At 36.3% G+C, this 15,457-nt stretch overlaps 1 protein-coding gene across 4 annotated transcripts in view; it reads right to left on the bottom strand.

The window, feature by feature from the left end:
* Window positions 1–15,457, bottom strand: part of DIP2C (disco interacting protein 2 homolog C) — a 592,419-nt gene that overhangs the window by 268,177 nt on the left and 308,785 nt on the right. For 2 of the 4 annotated variants that reach the window (XM_020990358.2, XM_078152493.1), the window contains exons 2-3: window positions 4,553–4,624; window positions 2,386–2,553 (exon numbers count right to left, since the gene is read on the bottom strand). In XM_020990358.2, coding sequence (XP_020846017.1) covers window positions 2,386–2,553; window positions 4,553–4,624 — 240 coding nt within the window. The remainder of the gene's footprint in view (window positions 1–2,385; window positions 2,554–4,552; window positions 4,625–15,457) is intronic. The other 2 variants (XM_078152501.1, XM_078152503.1) reach the window with 1 other exon arrangement.

Below are 15,457 nucleotides of genomic sequence, written 5' to 3'. Positions count from 1 at the left end.
CAGTTAACGGAATATGGTGTAAGAAGTTTAAAAAGTCAGAACAGGACAAGTACCACACAAACGCTAAGGTGCCTTAAGTATTTCTCCTTCTTTCAAATATTACTCTTGATCTGCAATATTTTATCTCTGAACTCTACATCCTATGTCTTGGAATGTTTTTATGGTATAAATAAACAAAGGTCTTCCTCAATCATTACTGGGAGTACCACAATATTCTCGGGAGATGCCTATAGTCACTATTGAATGTAATGTTTACTAAATGGACATAATCCATTCAACCTGTCTAAAAAAGCCCTATAAAAGTGGCAAAGGGAAACAGTTTCCAGAAGGAGCACTGGGGATAGTGCTGATATTCTACCATGAATGTTCAAAACCATCTGCTGAAACCCAATAGCTTTGAATATTACACAAAAGTCTACAAAAGCTCCAATCAGAAGTCATATATTCTTAAAACCACTTGGAAATCCTAATCATATTTTCTACCACAAATGCTCTAGCATTGTTTCTGCTACAATAAGTCTTAAAATGAAAAGGAATTCATTGGAAACACCTTACATGCTTTAGTAAAGCTTGCGTGAAATAATACCAAATTATTTCCTGACAAAAACATAAAAAATTCTATGATTTGTCTTTCCACATATGACAGAATGAGGGGAAAAAAGAAAAAGCAAAAAGTTTTTGAGTCTTCAATATAAGGAGAATTATTATAAAAAGTGGGCCAATCAAGAAAGAATGAAATTCTTTAATTTAGAAACATCTGCTTCACTTACTGACTTGCTAGAGAATTAAGCTATGCATAATGAATGCATTTATTCACTCAGGAATAAACCTCTAAGAGAATAAGAACAGTGGGAAAAAACCACCAAATAATACAAGGAAGCAAGATCGAGTATCAGCCTCCCATAGACCATGAAGTAGGACAACCTGTCTTCAAATCACAGGTGGGAAGGCAATAAAGTTTTTTAGTTCTTAGAGGAAACCAGGGAGACTAATGGAGGTAAATGGCTCCCCTACACAAAACACTCTCCTGTCAAATTATATTTTTTCCACTTGTGTTCAATTGGCATATGAGTCTTCAAAAAAAAAAATCCTAAGATGGTATCTGATGACAAGTCACCACCTTGCTGAAAGCTGACAGTTCTGTCACTTCATCTGTTTCTTTTCTCTTTTCTGTCTCTTCTCATTGGCAAATGTATTATAGGCTTCCAGGGCCATCAACTACTTAGCTGAGGGTCAAATTGCAAAGGATGGATGGAAGCAGAGGTTGAGAGACAAACACAATGGGAAGAATGGGGAGGGGCAACCTTTACCTCTATCTTTAAAACTGAGATATGGATCAGGAACTTAATATATATAACTGTATTCAACCCATGTCTCATCAGCCTGACATAGTTGGTTAAGGCATTAGACTTGACCTCTGGAAGACCTGGGTTCAAGTATAACTTCAGATACTTATTGGCATAAGGATCCTGGGCAAGTCACATAACCATTTGGTAATTCATTTTCCTCTTTTTTTTTTTTTGGTGAGGCAACTGGGGTTAAGTGACTTGCCCAGTCATTTTCCTCATTTTTAAAATGAGAAAGATGAAATCGATATCCTCCAAGGTCTCTGCAAGTTCTATATCTATGATTTCCATTACATGTACATTATTCAATGGGAATATATTTATCGGAGGGAGCGGCCAGGAGGAGATATGCCATGGGATGATTGATGAGGTTAAAACTTTGGTCTATAAACATGAGGTTTCTTATGATACAATCAGGAGGTTCATATTTTCCGTTGGCCTAAGAGCTTCAGATTGACTAGGGTTTTTTGGGTTTTTTGTTTGTTTGTTTGTTTTCTTTCTTTTTTGGTTTCTGCCAAACACGCTTTCTTGTGATCTGTAAAATTTACTAATTTACAAGTCTTTAAAAGCCTAAGTGGTTTGATGTTCAGAACTGAGTCCAGCCTTCCAACAGATGTCTGACCACAGAATAATGGAACTGATAGGAAATCAGAGAAATGTAGTTGAATGGGTTGTGAATTTTCAAGGTTTTTTTCTGTTTTTTAAGTATAAGTTGTGTGTTCCTCCAACTCTGAATAAAGAGTTGTAAAATAAAAAATGGGAGAATTATACAGAAAAGCTCAATGAATTGAGAGTCAGAAGACAATCAACTATGTTACCTTCAGTAAATCATTTCAGTTTTCTGGTCCTTAGTTTCCTTGTCTATTAAATAGAAAAACTGGATCAAATGATCTTTAAGATTCTTTTAGCTCTATGATTCTGTAATTCTTTCATTTCAAGTATAACAAAGTTGAGTATTTTCTGAATTTTAGGTTTCTGTACTGGACAATGATTTTTCTACTACTTCTTTCTCCTTCTCCCTTTTGAAAGTAGTGCTCACCGAAACGAAAGTAAAACAGAGGCCGGGTTCCCGCGGTGCTGGCCGCCCGGTCTCTGGCCGCTGCTTCCCGGATGTCACACACCCCGATGTTGGCGGAACGGAGCATCCTTCTTGTGGGTCCTTCACTGTGCTGCAGTCTACACCGTACTGCGGCAGCTCCATTCGCTGCTGTAACAAGTTGAAAAAAAACTAATTAATTCAAATTTTAGTTTTTTTTAAATTTGTTACAGCAGTGAGTGGAGCTCCCGCCCCCATGCAGAACAGCACACACAACAAACAAGGGACCACACGACACAGCCCAGGCGCTTTCCACCATCAGTGCCCGGCCAACATTGGGGTCAATCATGTTCTTTGCAAAGCTGCGGCTTGAGAACTATCTTCTTGGGAAATGCCTCTGTTTCACTTTTGTTTTGCAATGCACAGATGAGAAAACAACCACAAGGACAACACACAACCAATCCATCCCCAGCCATCTTCCAAAATACAGAAGATTCCACTTCCTTGAAACAGTTCAGCAAGTGGCATGGTTATTTAGAAGGTCAGCATTGGCTATGATTCTGTTGGAAGGAGGAGAGAAAACACAACAAACCAGGGGTTTTCCATCACTTGTCTCCTTACGATTGACTCAAGTGATCTACACATGAAGGGTTTGGGCAAGCCCAACTTTTTTTGGTCATGAGTGTTCTGATGAAGGATTGCCTCCATCCTCTTTCATCTTAGATCCAGGAAGCAGCAACATCAATCCTACTCTTCCTTCAGCTAATCAAGGCCTGAGAAAGACAATCTAATTTCCAGGAATGTCTCCCATGAGGAATTAGGAGGCAAGGGGAGTTCTGTCCAAATGAGTCAATGCTCTATCCTTCCTAAGTATCCCCTTCCATATTATTATTGGGAAAATTGCTTTGGTTAATCATTACCAAAAAAAAGAAAGAAAGAAAGAAAGAAAGAAAGAAAGAAAGAAAGAAAGAAAGAAAGAAAGAAAGAAAGAAAGAAAGAAAGAAAGAAAGAAAGAAAGAAAGAAAGAAAGAAAGAAAGAAAGAAAGAAAAGAAACAATACATTATTATGTTCCAACCCATTTTTTATGTTTGTTATCTTAAAGCTAAAGGAAGGAAAAAGGAATAGACTAAAAATTAAAATAAAACTAGAAAACTAAAATGAAGTTTACAAAGGCAGCAGAGACTCAGCATACAAATAAGCTCTCTTTGAACACACTTTGCCATTATGTGGTGGTAGGATGTCACCAGATACATCACGGTTAGCTACAGTTATTATTCTCAAGCTAAAAGAAGTTAGTAGAATGCTTCATTGTATGTGTGTATGTGTGTCTCTCTGTGTATATGTTCTCTAGCAGAACTTCAAAGCAATGCTTTATAGCCTGAAATTTACAGAATAACATAAAAAAACAGCTTATGAGATCAGTACCTCTTCAACTTCATAGTATAAGAGTTCCATTATTTTTTCTTAGGAAAATAGACATTTCTTAATTAAGTTCATTTCAGCAGCACCTAGCATATAGAAAGCCCCAAGGTCACCCTTAGACTCCAGACAGGACTGCCTGAGAGCTGAGACATCGACACTCCTTTCCAACATTGGCCTCCTTTTTCCTGGAATTTACCAAGGCTCAAGGAAAGACTAAGATCACCCAAGTGCAAAAAAGACAACATTAACTAACAAATCTGAGAAGGCTAGAATGAGGTAGATGCTGTACATGTGAGGAGAATAAATAAAACATATTTTACATAAGCTACAATTTAAAACACAGCAAGCCTTTCTCCAAGATTTCATAATCACGGACAGTATTTTGTAGTCTTATTTCCAGGTAGAAATCTTTAGAGAGAGAGAGAGTAAGAGAGAGAAAGTATTTTAAAATCCTAACTGGTCTTCATTTTTTATAGGAATGGGGCTTTCAAAAACAACTATTACATTATTTGCCATCACTACATGAACGATTGGTTAAATCAAGTATCCAACTGATTAGGGTACGTATAAAGACACAAAGAAATGTGCTATTTACATACAAAAAGTGTGTGATATTAGTGTTGACTCTATATCAAAAATGTTCTCTGGTCTCAAATGATCCATCTTATTTGCCCTGTGCCTAATGTGATTAGTTCTCAAGACCCACAGATCTTTTAGATTTTATGGGACCAGTCAAGATTTACATACCTGGAGGTTGTGGCAGATAGGCCCCAATTAATTTTGATCTCTTCTTTTCATAACCTTTCTGTGTGATGTCACCTGTGAGGAAAGAAAAAGAATATTCAGTAAGTCTCACATGACACGAGCTCCCCAGCTGCACAATGTCCGTACATAGAGCCGCTATTGCCTATCCAAAGCCATCTGTTAGCCTTGACAGTGATAATAAACTCATCAAGGCACAGTATGATCATTCCTCTCTGTGTCCTCCTTCTCTTCCTTCTCCTCCCTCAGCAAAAACAAAGGAAACCCCCTAAGCCCACCTAATGCATGTTAGAGCCACGTGGATAAGTAACCCTCCCATCTTGATTGAACCCCCTAGAGTAGCACGGTCTAAAAGCCTTCAATCTTATTCCAATCTGCTGTCACAAAGCTTTCAAACCCAGTACTGGGCTTTCATTAACTTAATCAACAATGGATTATGCAGACTGCTTAGGCCTGTGATGACTGGCAAAACACATTACCGATTAGCATCTTCTTTCATTAATGGGATTTTTCTAATCAATCTTGGAGGTCACAAAGATTTTAAACCGCTGCTATGTTACTTCAATAATATAACTAGCTAAGAACGAGGATGACATTTGCAGAAAATCTAAGCATGCTACCCGTTAAAAGACATCCAGAATATAAACCAAAACATATTAGCAAAGTGTTCAGTCTTGATATTAAAAATGAGATTTTTTAACCTAACAGTCATATATCCAGACAGATAATAAATGTGTTTACATCTTCCTTTAAACAAAAAACTATTAATTATTTTCAGGTAAAATAAACCCATAAGGACATTCAGCATCTTTTCCCTGCTTCAGGCTTTCTTTCATAGGTCATCAGGAATTTGTTCTTGAATTCTTTTTTAAGTTTTCAAAGTGAATTTATTTTCTATTTTCTTTTCAAAATTATCATTCCTAGAAGTGCTAATTCTGTCCTATCATGACTATTTCATCAAAGGTAATTTTTTTGTGTGATATCCAAAGGATATCATAGGAAAAACATACATACACACATACATAGGATTTAAAACTGAAAGAAAGGCTAAGCAATTGTCATGAAGCAAAAAAATTAACACAAAAAACCCCCAAAACTACAAACTTAACCATCAGCAGTTAACTCCTGGCCAGGCCTTGTTTTCTTCCCTCTCCTTTCCTCCCCACCCTCATTATTCTCCTTCCAAATCACCACATCTGAAATATTAGAGGGAAGAGGGAAATATTTTGCACTGAGAGAATATGTGGGAAACAAAAAGTCTGTACAAGTTGTAGGATTCCGAAGTCTTGGTGTTTCCTAACGTTAGTAATAAACAGTCAACTTCACATTAACCTTTAGGTTTCCATTTAGCCTGGGTTTGAGACTTTATGAAAGCTAGAGGAATATGGTACTCATTGGCCAAATGGAACCAAAGGCTACTGTTCTGCATGAGGGAAAGGCATGTGAAAATAAAATCCCAGAAGGGATATAGGAAGATAAGAGTCAGTGATGACACTCCCCATCTTGGCAACCACAGAAATTTGGAAAGTATAGCCCTCCTTGGGAGGCCCTGGACAGGGCAGCTGTCACAAACTACCCTTATGAGTGGTTGATTCATTTCATATTGTTGGGGGGTTTTTTCCTATCAATAATCTTAAGACAATATTTTCTTTAAAATGCTGTTCAAGAGGCTAGTTTTCTCAAAGATGATATTAGTGCTTGTATCCATTCTGGCTCAATATTTAGCATTTTAAAAAATCACATGCAGTTCAGCAAAACTAATAAATACATCGATCCACTCCAATAGTGTATGCAGTATTCTACATCTGATGTTCTACTTTGCAGTGTCAAGCTTAGTCATTATAATAATTCAATTCTATGTTGTTCTTTTCATTCACATTGCTATAGTGATTGTATAAATTATTTTCCCAGTTTTGATTACTTCATTTGGCATCAGTTCGTGTAAGTCTTTCCTAACTCCCTATCTTCTTCATTTCTTAGGGCACAGTAGTATTCTAGTACCTTGTTATAAAAGAAAGTTAACGGAAAGGGAATAGGAGATACTGAGAAACAAAGGTAATGTGGAAACAAAAGAAAATAATAAAAAATTTAAGGAAAAAGGGAAATTAAAAAGTCCTCAATACAAAAAATAACTCAAATTTTAATAAATGAAAAAATTTAAAAAGAGTGTTCAGTATAGCTTCCTCCCCCTACTATTTGGAGGAATGATGATTTTTTTTTAAAGGAACGCAAAGAGAAAAGAGTAAGATTTGCTTGTGAGTAAACAAATAACCTATTTTAATGTCCTGACCAGATGCTGCATTATCACCAGATAAGCATCCATGGGGAGTGTTTTTTCCATCCTCACTGAGGAGATCATGGCCTAGTTCTTGGCTTCAGGCATTTCTTTGGGAAGGGTCTATGTTGAAACTAAAACCCTGGAAAAATTCTCTCTTCATTTTACAATCTGTCTCAAATCCTGAATGTGGCCCAAATTTCACAAATTTTTCAACTGGCTGCTTGAAATACATTGAGAGAGAAAGAGTCCTTCCCACCCTCCCGAGTTCAAACCAGGAAAAACTCTAACACCAAAAGGAGCTGACATTTAAATTCAGAAGCTTGTGAAACACAATAGGCAAGGAACAAATAATTAAGAGCTAAAACCTAAAGGATGGAGAAATCATGGGCAGGGACCTCCACATCTCAAAATAACTCCAGTTTTGTTTTGTTTTGTTTTGTTTTCCCCTTAAAGGGCAGAATTAAATCCCATCTAGCCAACTATGTTAAATGCCTCAGCTCTTTGTTCCATAACACATTAAGGAGGGAAAGAAGGAGGAGGATTGTGGGGGACTGCACCTGTCCAGGAAGTGAATGCTTTCCACATTTATTTTTCTTCAATTGTCTCCTCTGAAATGACCTTAAGGATCCTGATTTGCTGGGGAAATATATTTAATATGAAGCTGGCAATGAAAAGAACAACATAGAATAGTATAGCCTATATCAGATTGTATGATGTCTTCGGGAAAGGAGGAGGAAAGGAAGTGGGAAAAAATTTAGAACTCAAAATCTTATAAAAGTGAAGGCTGAAAATGAAAAATTAATTAATTAGTTCTAAAAACAAAAGAATCCTAATTTGTGTTTGTTCTTGCCACACAAAGGGAATGTTCCCCTCCCCACAAACTGGTAAAATACTATCCCTCATCCTTCAAGGCCAAGTTCACATAAAGACTTCTTTGACTTTTCCTGGCTCCTCCTTCAAATTCTATATCACTTAATTAATGTACCACTCATCCAGCAATTATTATAGATTTCCTTATATTTTTAGTTATCTTTTTATCTGTATATGACATCTAAGTTCTTTCAGGACTGACTTTTCTGCTTCTTTGTTTCCTCTCCTCCTACAATAATCTTGCAAGGGTCTTGCAACACAGTGTTGTAATCAATAAATATATGTTAAATAATTAATCCAAGACCCAGAGAGTAGACATAGACACCATTTGCATTCTGAGTAAATGAGAACTCTTATTTTATTTATGTAGAACTTCCAAGCTTCATTATGATTTTATTTCTTTAATCTTTTAACTTCATGAAATTATATATGCATATATAATATATACATGTACATGTGTACATATAATATCAATGTATTATTCTAGAGAGGCACCGTGACAGCAGTGAAGCTGGCAATGAAGCCAAGACCACTTGCCTTTAAAAGAGCTGTCTCTTAGGTTGAAAATGAAGAGCAAGTTGTGCATAAGAGATTTGCAGTTTGATGTGCAATCATCTTTTCTGTTATATTGTGATAAGGAAACACTTGTTTAGAGCTTGTTTGCCTTTTGTTTCTTTATTGCGGAACCCTGTTTTAAAAGCAATGCCCAATTTCTTTCCTTTTTTTCTTTTTGAGGTGGGGATCAATGTGTGTTGAACATGATCTGACTTAGCTGATGGGTGCAGGGGAGAAAGGATGTATTAGGAAGTGAAAGTGATTAAAAAACAAAATATATTAATAAAAGTGTTGAAAAGGAAAAAAAAGGAAATGCTTGTTTTATTCTGTAAATTAAAAAAAAAGATAATTTTTTTAAAAGAGCTTCTGACACATATTTGTTGGGTGACCTTCAAGGACCACTTTTTGAGCCACTAGTACCTCTTGTAAGAATAATTCACATACACATATATATCACATACATTTTATATGTTTTATTAGTGTTTAATATATAATCTTATGTATATGAGATATGTATATCTCATATATTATATATGTATATACATACATGCACATATATATACACATACATACATATATATGTATATGTGTACATATGTATATGTGTGTATATAATTTGAGTCATACAACTATCCTGTGAGAGGTACTATTATCTACCCCACTTTGCAGATGAAGCATAGTCAGACAACTTGAAGCTGCAGATAAAGCTGGAACTCCTTTCATTAATGAAATCATAGGTCAGGAAATACACACATCAAAAAACCACCCATCACTATTATATTTTATTAGTTATATTAGATATGTATTAAAATACAGGGTGTCCCAAAAGTCTGAACGCAGTTATAAAAACTTAAATAATTTCAGAAATATAAATGCTACAAATGTGCAAAAAGTTAACCTTTCAAAAGTGAATTATTTACATTTTTAATATATTGATATATTTCTTATTAAAATCGAATAAAACCACCATCCTGTGCTACACATAATTTTTTTCTAACTTTATAAAAACTTTCATCAGCTGTTGCTCAGAACAGAAGGGATTGCATTTGTAACCTTGGCTGTAAGATCATCCAGAGGCCTAGGTTTTGGTGTATACACAACAATTTTCACATGACCTTACAAGAAAAAGCCTAATGGAGATGGATCAAATGACAGTGAAAGCCAAATAAGAGGAACTCAGGTCCTGAGAAAATATCATTCAGAAACTATTGCATGAAAATTCATAATGACAAGAAGCCTTATGTGGTTAAAATTAAAATTAAAAATTAATTATTTTAAACTCATAAGACTAAGTATCAAAGAAATGGAAATAATGAAACTTTCAAATCATGGTTTTGTAAGTTTGTAGCATTTATATTTGAAATTATTAAAGCTTAAAACTTTACTAAGACTTTTGGGACAACCTACATTTTATTTATTTGAAATATTTTGCTGAGAGTCAACATGGCATAATGGTTATATTTTGCATGTGCCTCTTTCTGTGCATTTGTGTGCTCTATTAGAATGTAAGCTCCTTAAGGACAGTGATTTTCATTTTCGGATCTGTACCCTACCACGAAACTTACACATAGCAGGCACTTAATAAATGCCCATTGATTGACTGATTGACCATAATACTGGACTTGGTTAGAGTTAGGAAGATGTGGATTTAAATCCCACTTCTGAAATTTGAGAGGTAGCATCCTACAGAGTACCTAAGTTCGTAATTCCAGCTTTGTCACTAATAAAGTGACCCAGGAACATCTCTCAGCACCCCCAGGCAACTTTATGAGACCCAAAGTTACAAATCCTTGTGATCTGTTAATCGTAGAATTCCCACAAGGAAGAAAAAAAAATGATGCAAACTTTTCAAGTTGCAGGGTTTCCTCCTCAGGTACAAAACTTAGGGAGATGGAATAGATAATTCCTAGGTCCCTTATAACTCTAAATATTGTAAACCTAGCATCCTGCACGAAAATCAATAGTACGTAAAGAAAGGGACATTTAGAGAACGAACTGGGTAGCAGAATCCCTTAGAGGTTCATGTGTCCAGAGTGAAAAGGGGGCAATGGTTCCCTTTGGGATATCCAACCAGACCCCAAGGGCTTCAATACTAAAAACAACCTGGCTGCAAATTCTTCTGCTGGCAGAACTCCAGTTATTTTTAGCTTTGAGCCAATTGGTAAAAGAGATAGAACCAAAAGCAGAAGCTTTCCTGGACTTTTGGTCCAGGGCCAAGAAATAATAATCAATTCTAGGGACTTCAGGGTTGGTTTTGAAGGTAAATTTCCTAATGTGGGGTACTCGGATGCTTCCCTTTATTTACAGGGCAGAGTGATGAATGTTTCTCAGCTAGAAAAATGCCTGCACCCACAACACTTAAATGGCATTTTCCATCCTGAATATTCTCTTGATTGGTTAAGTCTTGATCCCACTAATAAATTACAGGTGTCATCACCCCAGAAGCCCAAGTTAGCTCTAAGAGTAATCCAGGGGGCAGCTAGGTGGCGCAGTGGATAGAGCACCAGCCCTGGAGTCAGGAGGAACTGAGTTCAAATCTAGACTCAGACACATAACACTTACTAGCTGTGTGACCCTGGACAAGTCACTTAACCCCACTGCCTAGCCAAAAAAAAAAAAAGAGTAATCCAGACATCTCTATTTTTTTTAAAGTCACTTCAGGCTCTGTAGTACCAATTGTTGATCCTTTTCTCTCTCTCCCAAACTCTGGATATACTATGACAACAGGCCTGTATTTAACTCCATCACAGAATTTAGGATAGAGCTAGATAAACCTCAAAGTGATATAAGCCTTCTCCCACATTTCTAAGCAAGAATTTATCCTCTCACAAGTGAGCTGCTTGCCAAGAGAAACAAAAAATATATTTGGTGACCAAGGATTGATTTGTACACTTACAAATCAAAAGTCAGATTAAAATTACACTGGGATGTTCACAGTTAATCAATCATTAGGCTTTTAGAACTACCAGTAGTTTTAAGAACCTCTAATAAGTGTTCAGTAGTTTTTGTTTTGTTTTTCAGTCATATCATTGACTGTGACTCCATTTTGGGGTTTTTCTTGGCAAAGATACTGGACTGGTTTGCCATTTCCTTCTCCAGCTCATTTTACAGATGAGGAAACAGAGGCAGAGGGTTAAGTGACACTTAATAACTGTCTGAGGCCAGATTTGAACTCGGAAAGATTAGTCTTCCTGACTTCAGGCCTAGTACTCTATGCACTATGGCGCCACCTAGTTGCACCTCCTCTAATAAGTAGCAATTCACTATTTTAATAACATTAATTTCTATTATTGCCGGTCATGGACTCTTCACTCCAGTCAAACAACATTGCTCCTCCCTGGAACACAATTTGCTCATGATTACTTCTGGAATGTCCTTGCCCCTCTGTTTAGCCAATCTATGTCCCACCTCCCCGGCAAAAAAAACAAAACAAACCAAACAATAACGAAAACAAACAAACAAAAAATGCCTAAACTTCCAATCAGCCTCTTCTACAAACACCTCCTAAATTAATACAATCCAGTCCAAATCTCTCATTACTGGAAACCTCCTCAACATTTAATTCTTCTTTACTGACATTTCTTGGTTGGTGTCTTATCTTTTTCAGACAACTACCTCTTGTTTACTCATTTAATTTGTAATCTCTTTGAGGAAAAGAATCACCCTTTTAAACAAATACAAATGTGCCCAGCCTGGTTTAATCCCTGCATGGAAAACAAACATTAAAGACTGACAGATCTATATATATAGAGAGAGAGATAAATGTCTTTCCTTAAGCTCAGATCTGAACAAGTCACTCCCCAACTCAACAAAGTCCAATGACTCCCTGTTTAGGACAAACATCGACTCTTCTTTTGGTTTCTACAGACCTTCAAAAGCTGGCTCCCAATCTATCTTTCCAGCCTCATTATATATCACTCCCCTTCTCACACTCTACAATGCAGCCAAACTGGCCTTCTCTCTGTTCTTCACATATAGCTCACCATTTCCCACTCCCATGTCTTTGTATAGGCTTTCTCCCTTTTTGTCTTCACCTCACATAACACTTCTTCTCTTCAGACAATAACTCAAGCAACACCTCTAGATAGGAAATATTTTCTGATTTAAGCTATGAGTGCCTCTCTTCCCTAATCTGACTGTTTTTTGTATTTATTCTATGTATACTTATTTATGTATATATTTTCTAGTCTCCTTGAAGGAAACATCTTCAGATAGGAATCATTTCCTTCTTTCTATTATTATCACCATTGCTACTGCATTCAGTGCATGACACTTAAGAACTATTTCTCTATTGATTTACATAAGCACTTATTTTCTACTTTGTGTCAAGTATATTCCTTTATCCATAGCAATTATTCAACACAGTACAAATTAACCCATATTAGAGTAGGCTAATACTCATTCCATCCTGAATGTTGTGTAAATTTCCACAGCCTCGAAAGAGCCACCAGCCATTTTTTACATATCGTTAGCCTAATTATATGAAAACACTGTACTTTTTGATCCCTCAGACTCCTGATGAAATTGGTGCCTAGAGATAGACAAGAAAAGCATGAATCTCGGACAAAGAAGGGATATGAACAAGAAAAGGACAAAATAAAAAATAGAAAATGAAAGAAAGAAGCTGAACATTTCATCATTTACATGCCCTGGATTTGTGGCATACCCCAAGTAACCTAAGGATATACTTCTGCTGGTAAGGACTTTAAACTAAGATAGAAACTAATAAAATCTTACTCTTTTCATTTTTGTAAACACCCTAAGGGGAAAAAAAACCTCTACATATAATATGAATGTTTAACTTCAGGAATATCTAGTAAAAAATAATTCAGTTAATGATAAGCTTTTTGAGTGATGTTACACTACGATTAGATATCTTGGTAATCTATACTACACAGTTAGAAATGGATAATTAGAATTTGGATGGCCTGAACTTAACTAAAGTTTAAGATTTCATGCCCATTTCCACGCTGTTTTTCATCTAAGAGAAAGGACCCAAAGGCTGGGCTTCCAGAGTCTTCCAAACAATATGTACAGCATATAGGGACAAGTTAATACATCACAACATTATTATTATCAGTAAGCCCGGAAATCATGTAAGCATAACTCAAAAGCAAGTGACCAATGAAATCATAGTTTTTAAAGGCCAAACAAGCTCACACACAGATAAAGGTACATCTGTGAGGCCTACCACCTAGTCTTCCCATTTTTCCTACTACCTACTTTTCATATATAATGAAGCAGCTCTGAAGACAAGCTGTTCGCTATGGATGACTCAATTTCAATGTCGTCTTCTTGGCATTAAGTACTTGAATGAAACAAGGCTTTTCCTAAGGAAAACTATGACTCATTTTCTTCTCCCACATATGGGGCAAAAAAATATGAGGGAAATTAAATGGTTTTATCTGAGATGTTGCAAGTCCCAGGAGTACCCATAAAATACAAAGAGAAGGCAAGTTTAGAGTTTACTTACTTTATCACCTATATTAATACTTTAAGTGCATACGTAGTCAACATGGCTTTCTTAACCACAAAATTTCTTACTTGCTGCCTGGAAAACTGTAACTAAAAATTGCAGAAGCCTATCAACTGGGGAGGTCGGGAGTTGCGAAGACTCATTTTCCTGAGTTCAAATCCAACTGAGGGACCCTGGGCAAGTTACTTAACCCTGTTTGCCTCAATTTCCTCATCTGTATAATGAGCTAGAGAAGGAAACAGCAAACCACTCCAATATCTCTGCCAAGAAAACTGCAAATGAGATCACTAAGAGTTGGATATGACTGAAAACAAATGAACAACAGTAACAAACTTTAATTTTTTTAAGTAATTATGCCAGTTAGATTTCTATACCTAACTGATTATGTTATTCCCTTCTTGAGCCAAGAAGGCTCAATTAATTTATTTATTCAAAATCAATTAATTAAAAATTTTTTAAAAATTAAAATAATCATGCTTTTATTAAAAGCATTTGCTAGTACTTTGTCATGTCAAGTCTATGTCAAGTTCTATTGTTTCTACCTTCACTTCTGTGGTGTGTGTGTGTGTACACACTCACATACACACATATGTATGTACATACATACATACACATATGTACCTTTTTCCTGGCTTTCTTCAAGGTTCAGCTCAAATCTCATCATTCACCTCAATTCTCCCTCTGCACCCTGCCCCCCGAAACTTCTAGCCTTTCCTCTGAGATTACCCTGTAATTACCCTGTAGAGATTTTGTATGTATTCATGTAGTTTCCCCCATTAGAATGTGAGCACCTTGAGGGAGGGGACATTTTTTATTGTATTTCTTTAGCACAGTGCCTGACACACACTTAATAAGTGCTTGTTAATGACAATGATTGTTAAGACATGGAGTTTTTCAGCAAAAAATGTAGCCACTTTCCCATTTTTAAGAACAAGAAAATTTAACAGAAAAGCAGAAGCAAGAAATGTTGCTATTTTGATGACAGTAAAAGAAGGTGAGTAATTCTTTTGAAAATACTTTACAGTTGGTGCTATTTGTAGGAAGTACCTACTCAAATACTATACCTAATGAGCTGATTCTAGAAGTCTACCTTTCTCAAAACAATGATTTCTTGTTCTCAGACAAAGAAGTTATATGAAACTTTAAGCTGGCTCCCCCAGCTAATGTGTAAATTTTCCTTACTGTGTTGCAAAGAGATCTATTTATGGGTCAGTCATAAAAAAAAATAAATAAAAATGCAGAAGCAGTATCTATGGCAACATGAAGTTGGACAAAGCTTCAGAAGGGGAAACTTATTCCTCCTAGTGCCTTAGGCCCCTCTCCTTCCAACAGTAAAAACCCTTTTTTCCAACTTCCATTGCAAAAGAGTCTGGCAGGCAAGGGAGGGAGAGAAAGTCTAAGCACTGGGTAAAAGCCTGGACTTCAGAAAAGTAAAGCGTTTTCTTCAGCTCAGAAAATATAAAGGACAAGTTAACAACTCATATCTTGAACTTAGCTCCTTGGTCTCTCAAACTGAGCAACATTCTGCCAATCCTGTTACCCTCTGCATTTGCCAACATTGTGGCCTGAGCCCAGCCGGCTCTGTGGGATGTCTCATTCGAGTTATGCTAGGATCATGTGGTCTTCAGGCATTTCCCAGTTACCCAAGAATGAAATATCTGTGTCATAGCACTGCTTCTATGGCCAGGATTATTGCAAAGTAAACAGCCCG

The sequence above is a fragment of the Phascolarctos cinereus genome, unplaced genomic scaffold (assembly GCF_003287225.1).
Source record: "Phascolarctos cinereus isolate Bilbo 61053 unplaced genomic scaffold, phaCin_HiC Scaffold_1;HRSCAF=81, whole genome shotgun sequence".
NCBI lineage: Eukaryota > Metazoa > Chordata > Mammalia > Diprotodontia > Phascolarctidae > Phascolarctos > Phascolarctos cinereus.
This window is presented reverse-complemented; position numbering and strand designations above follow the sequence as displayed.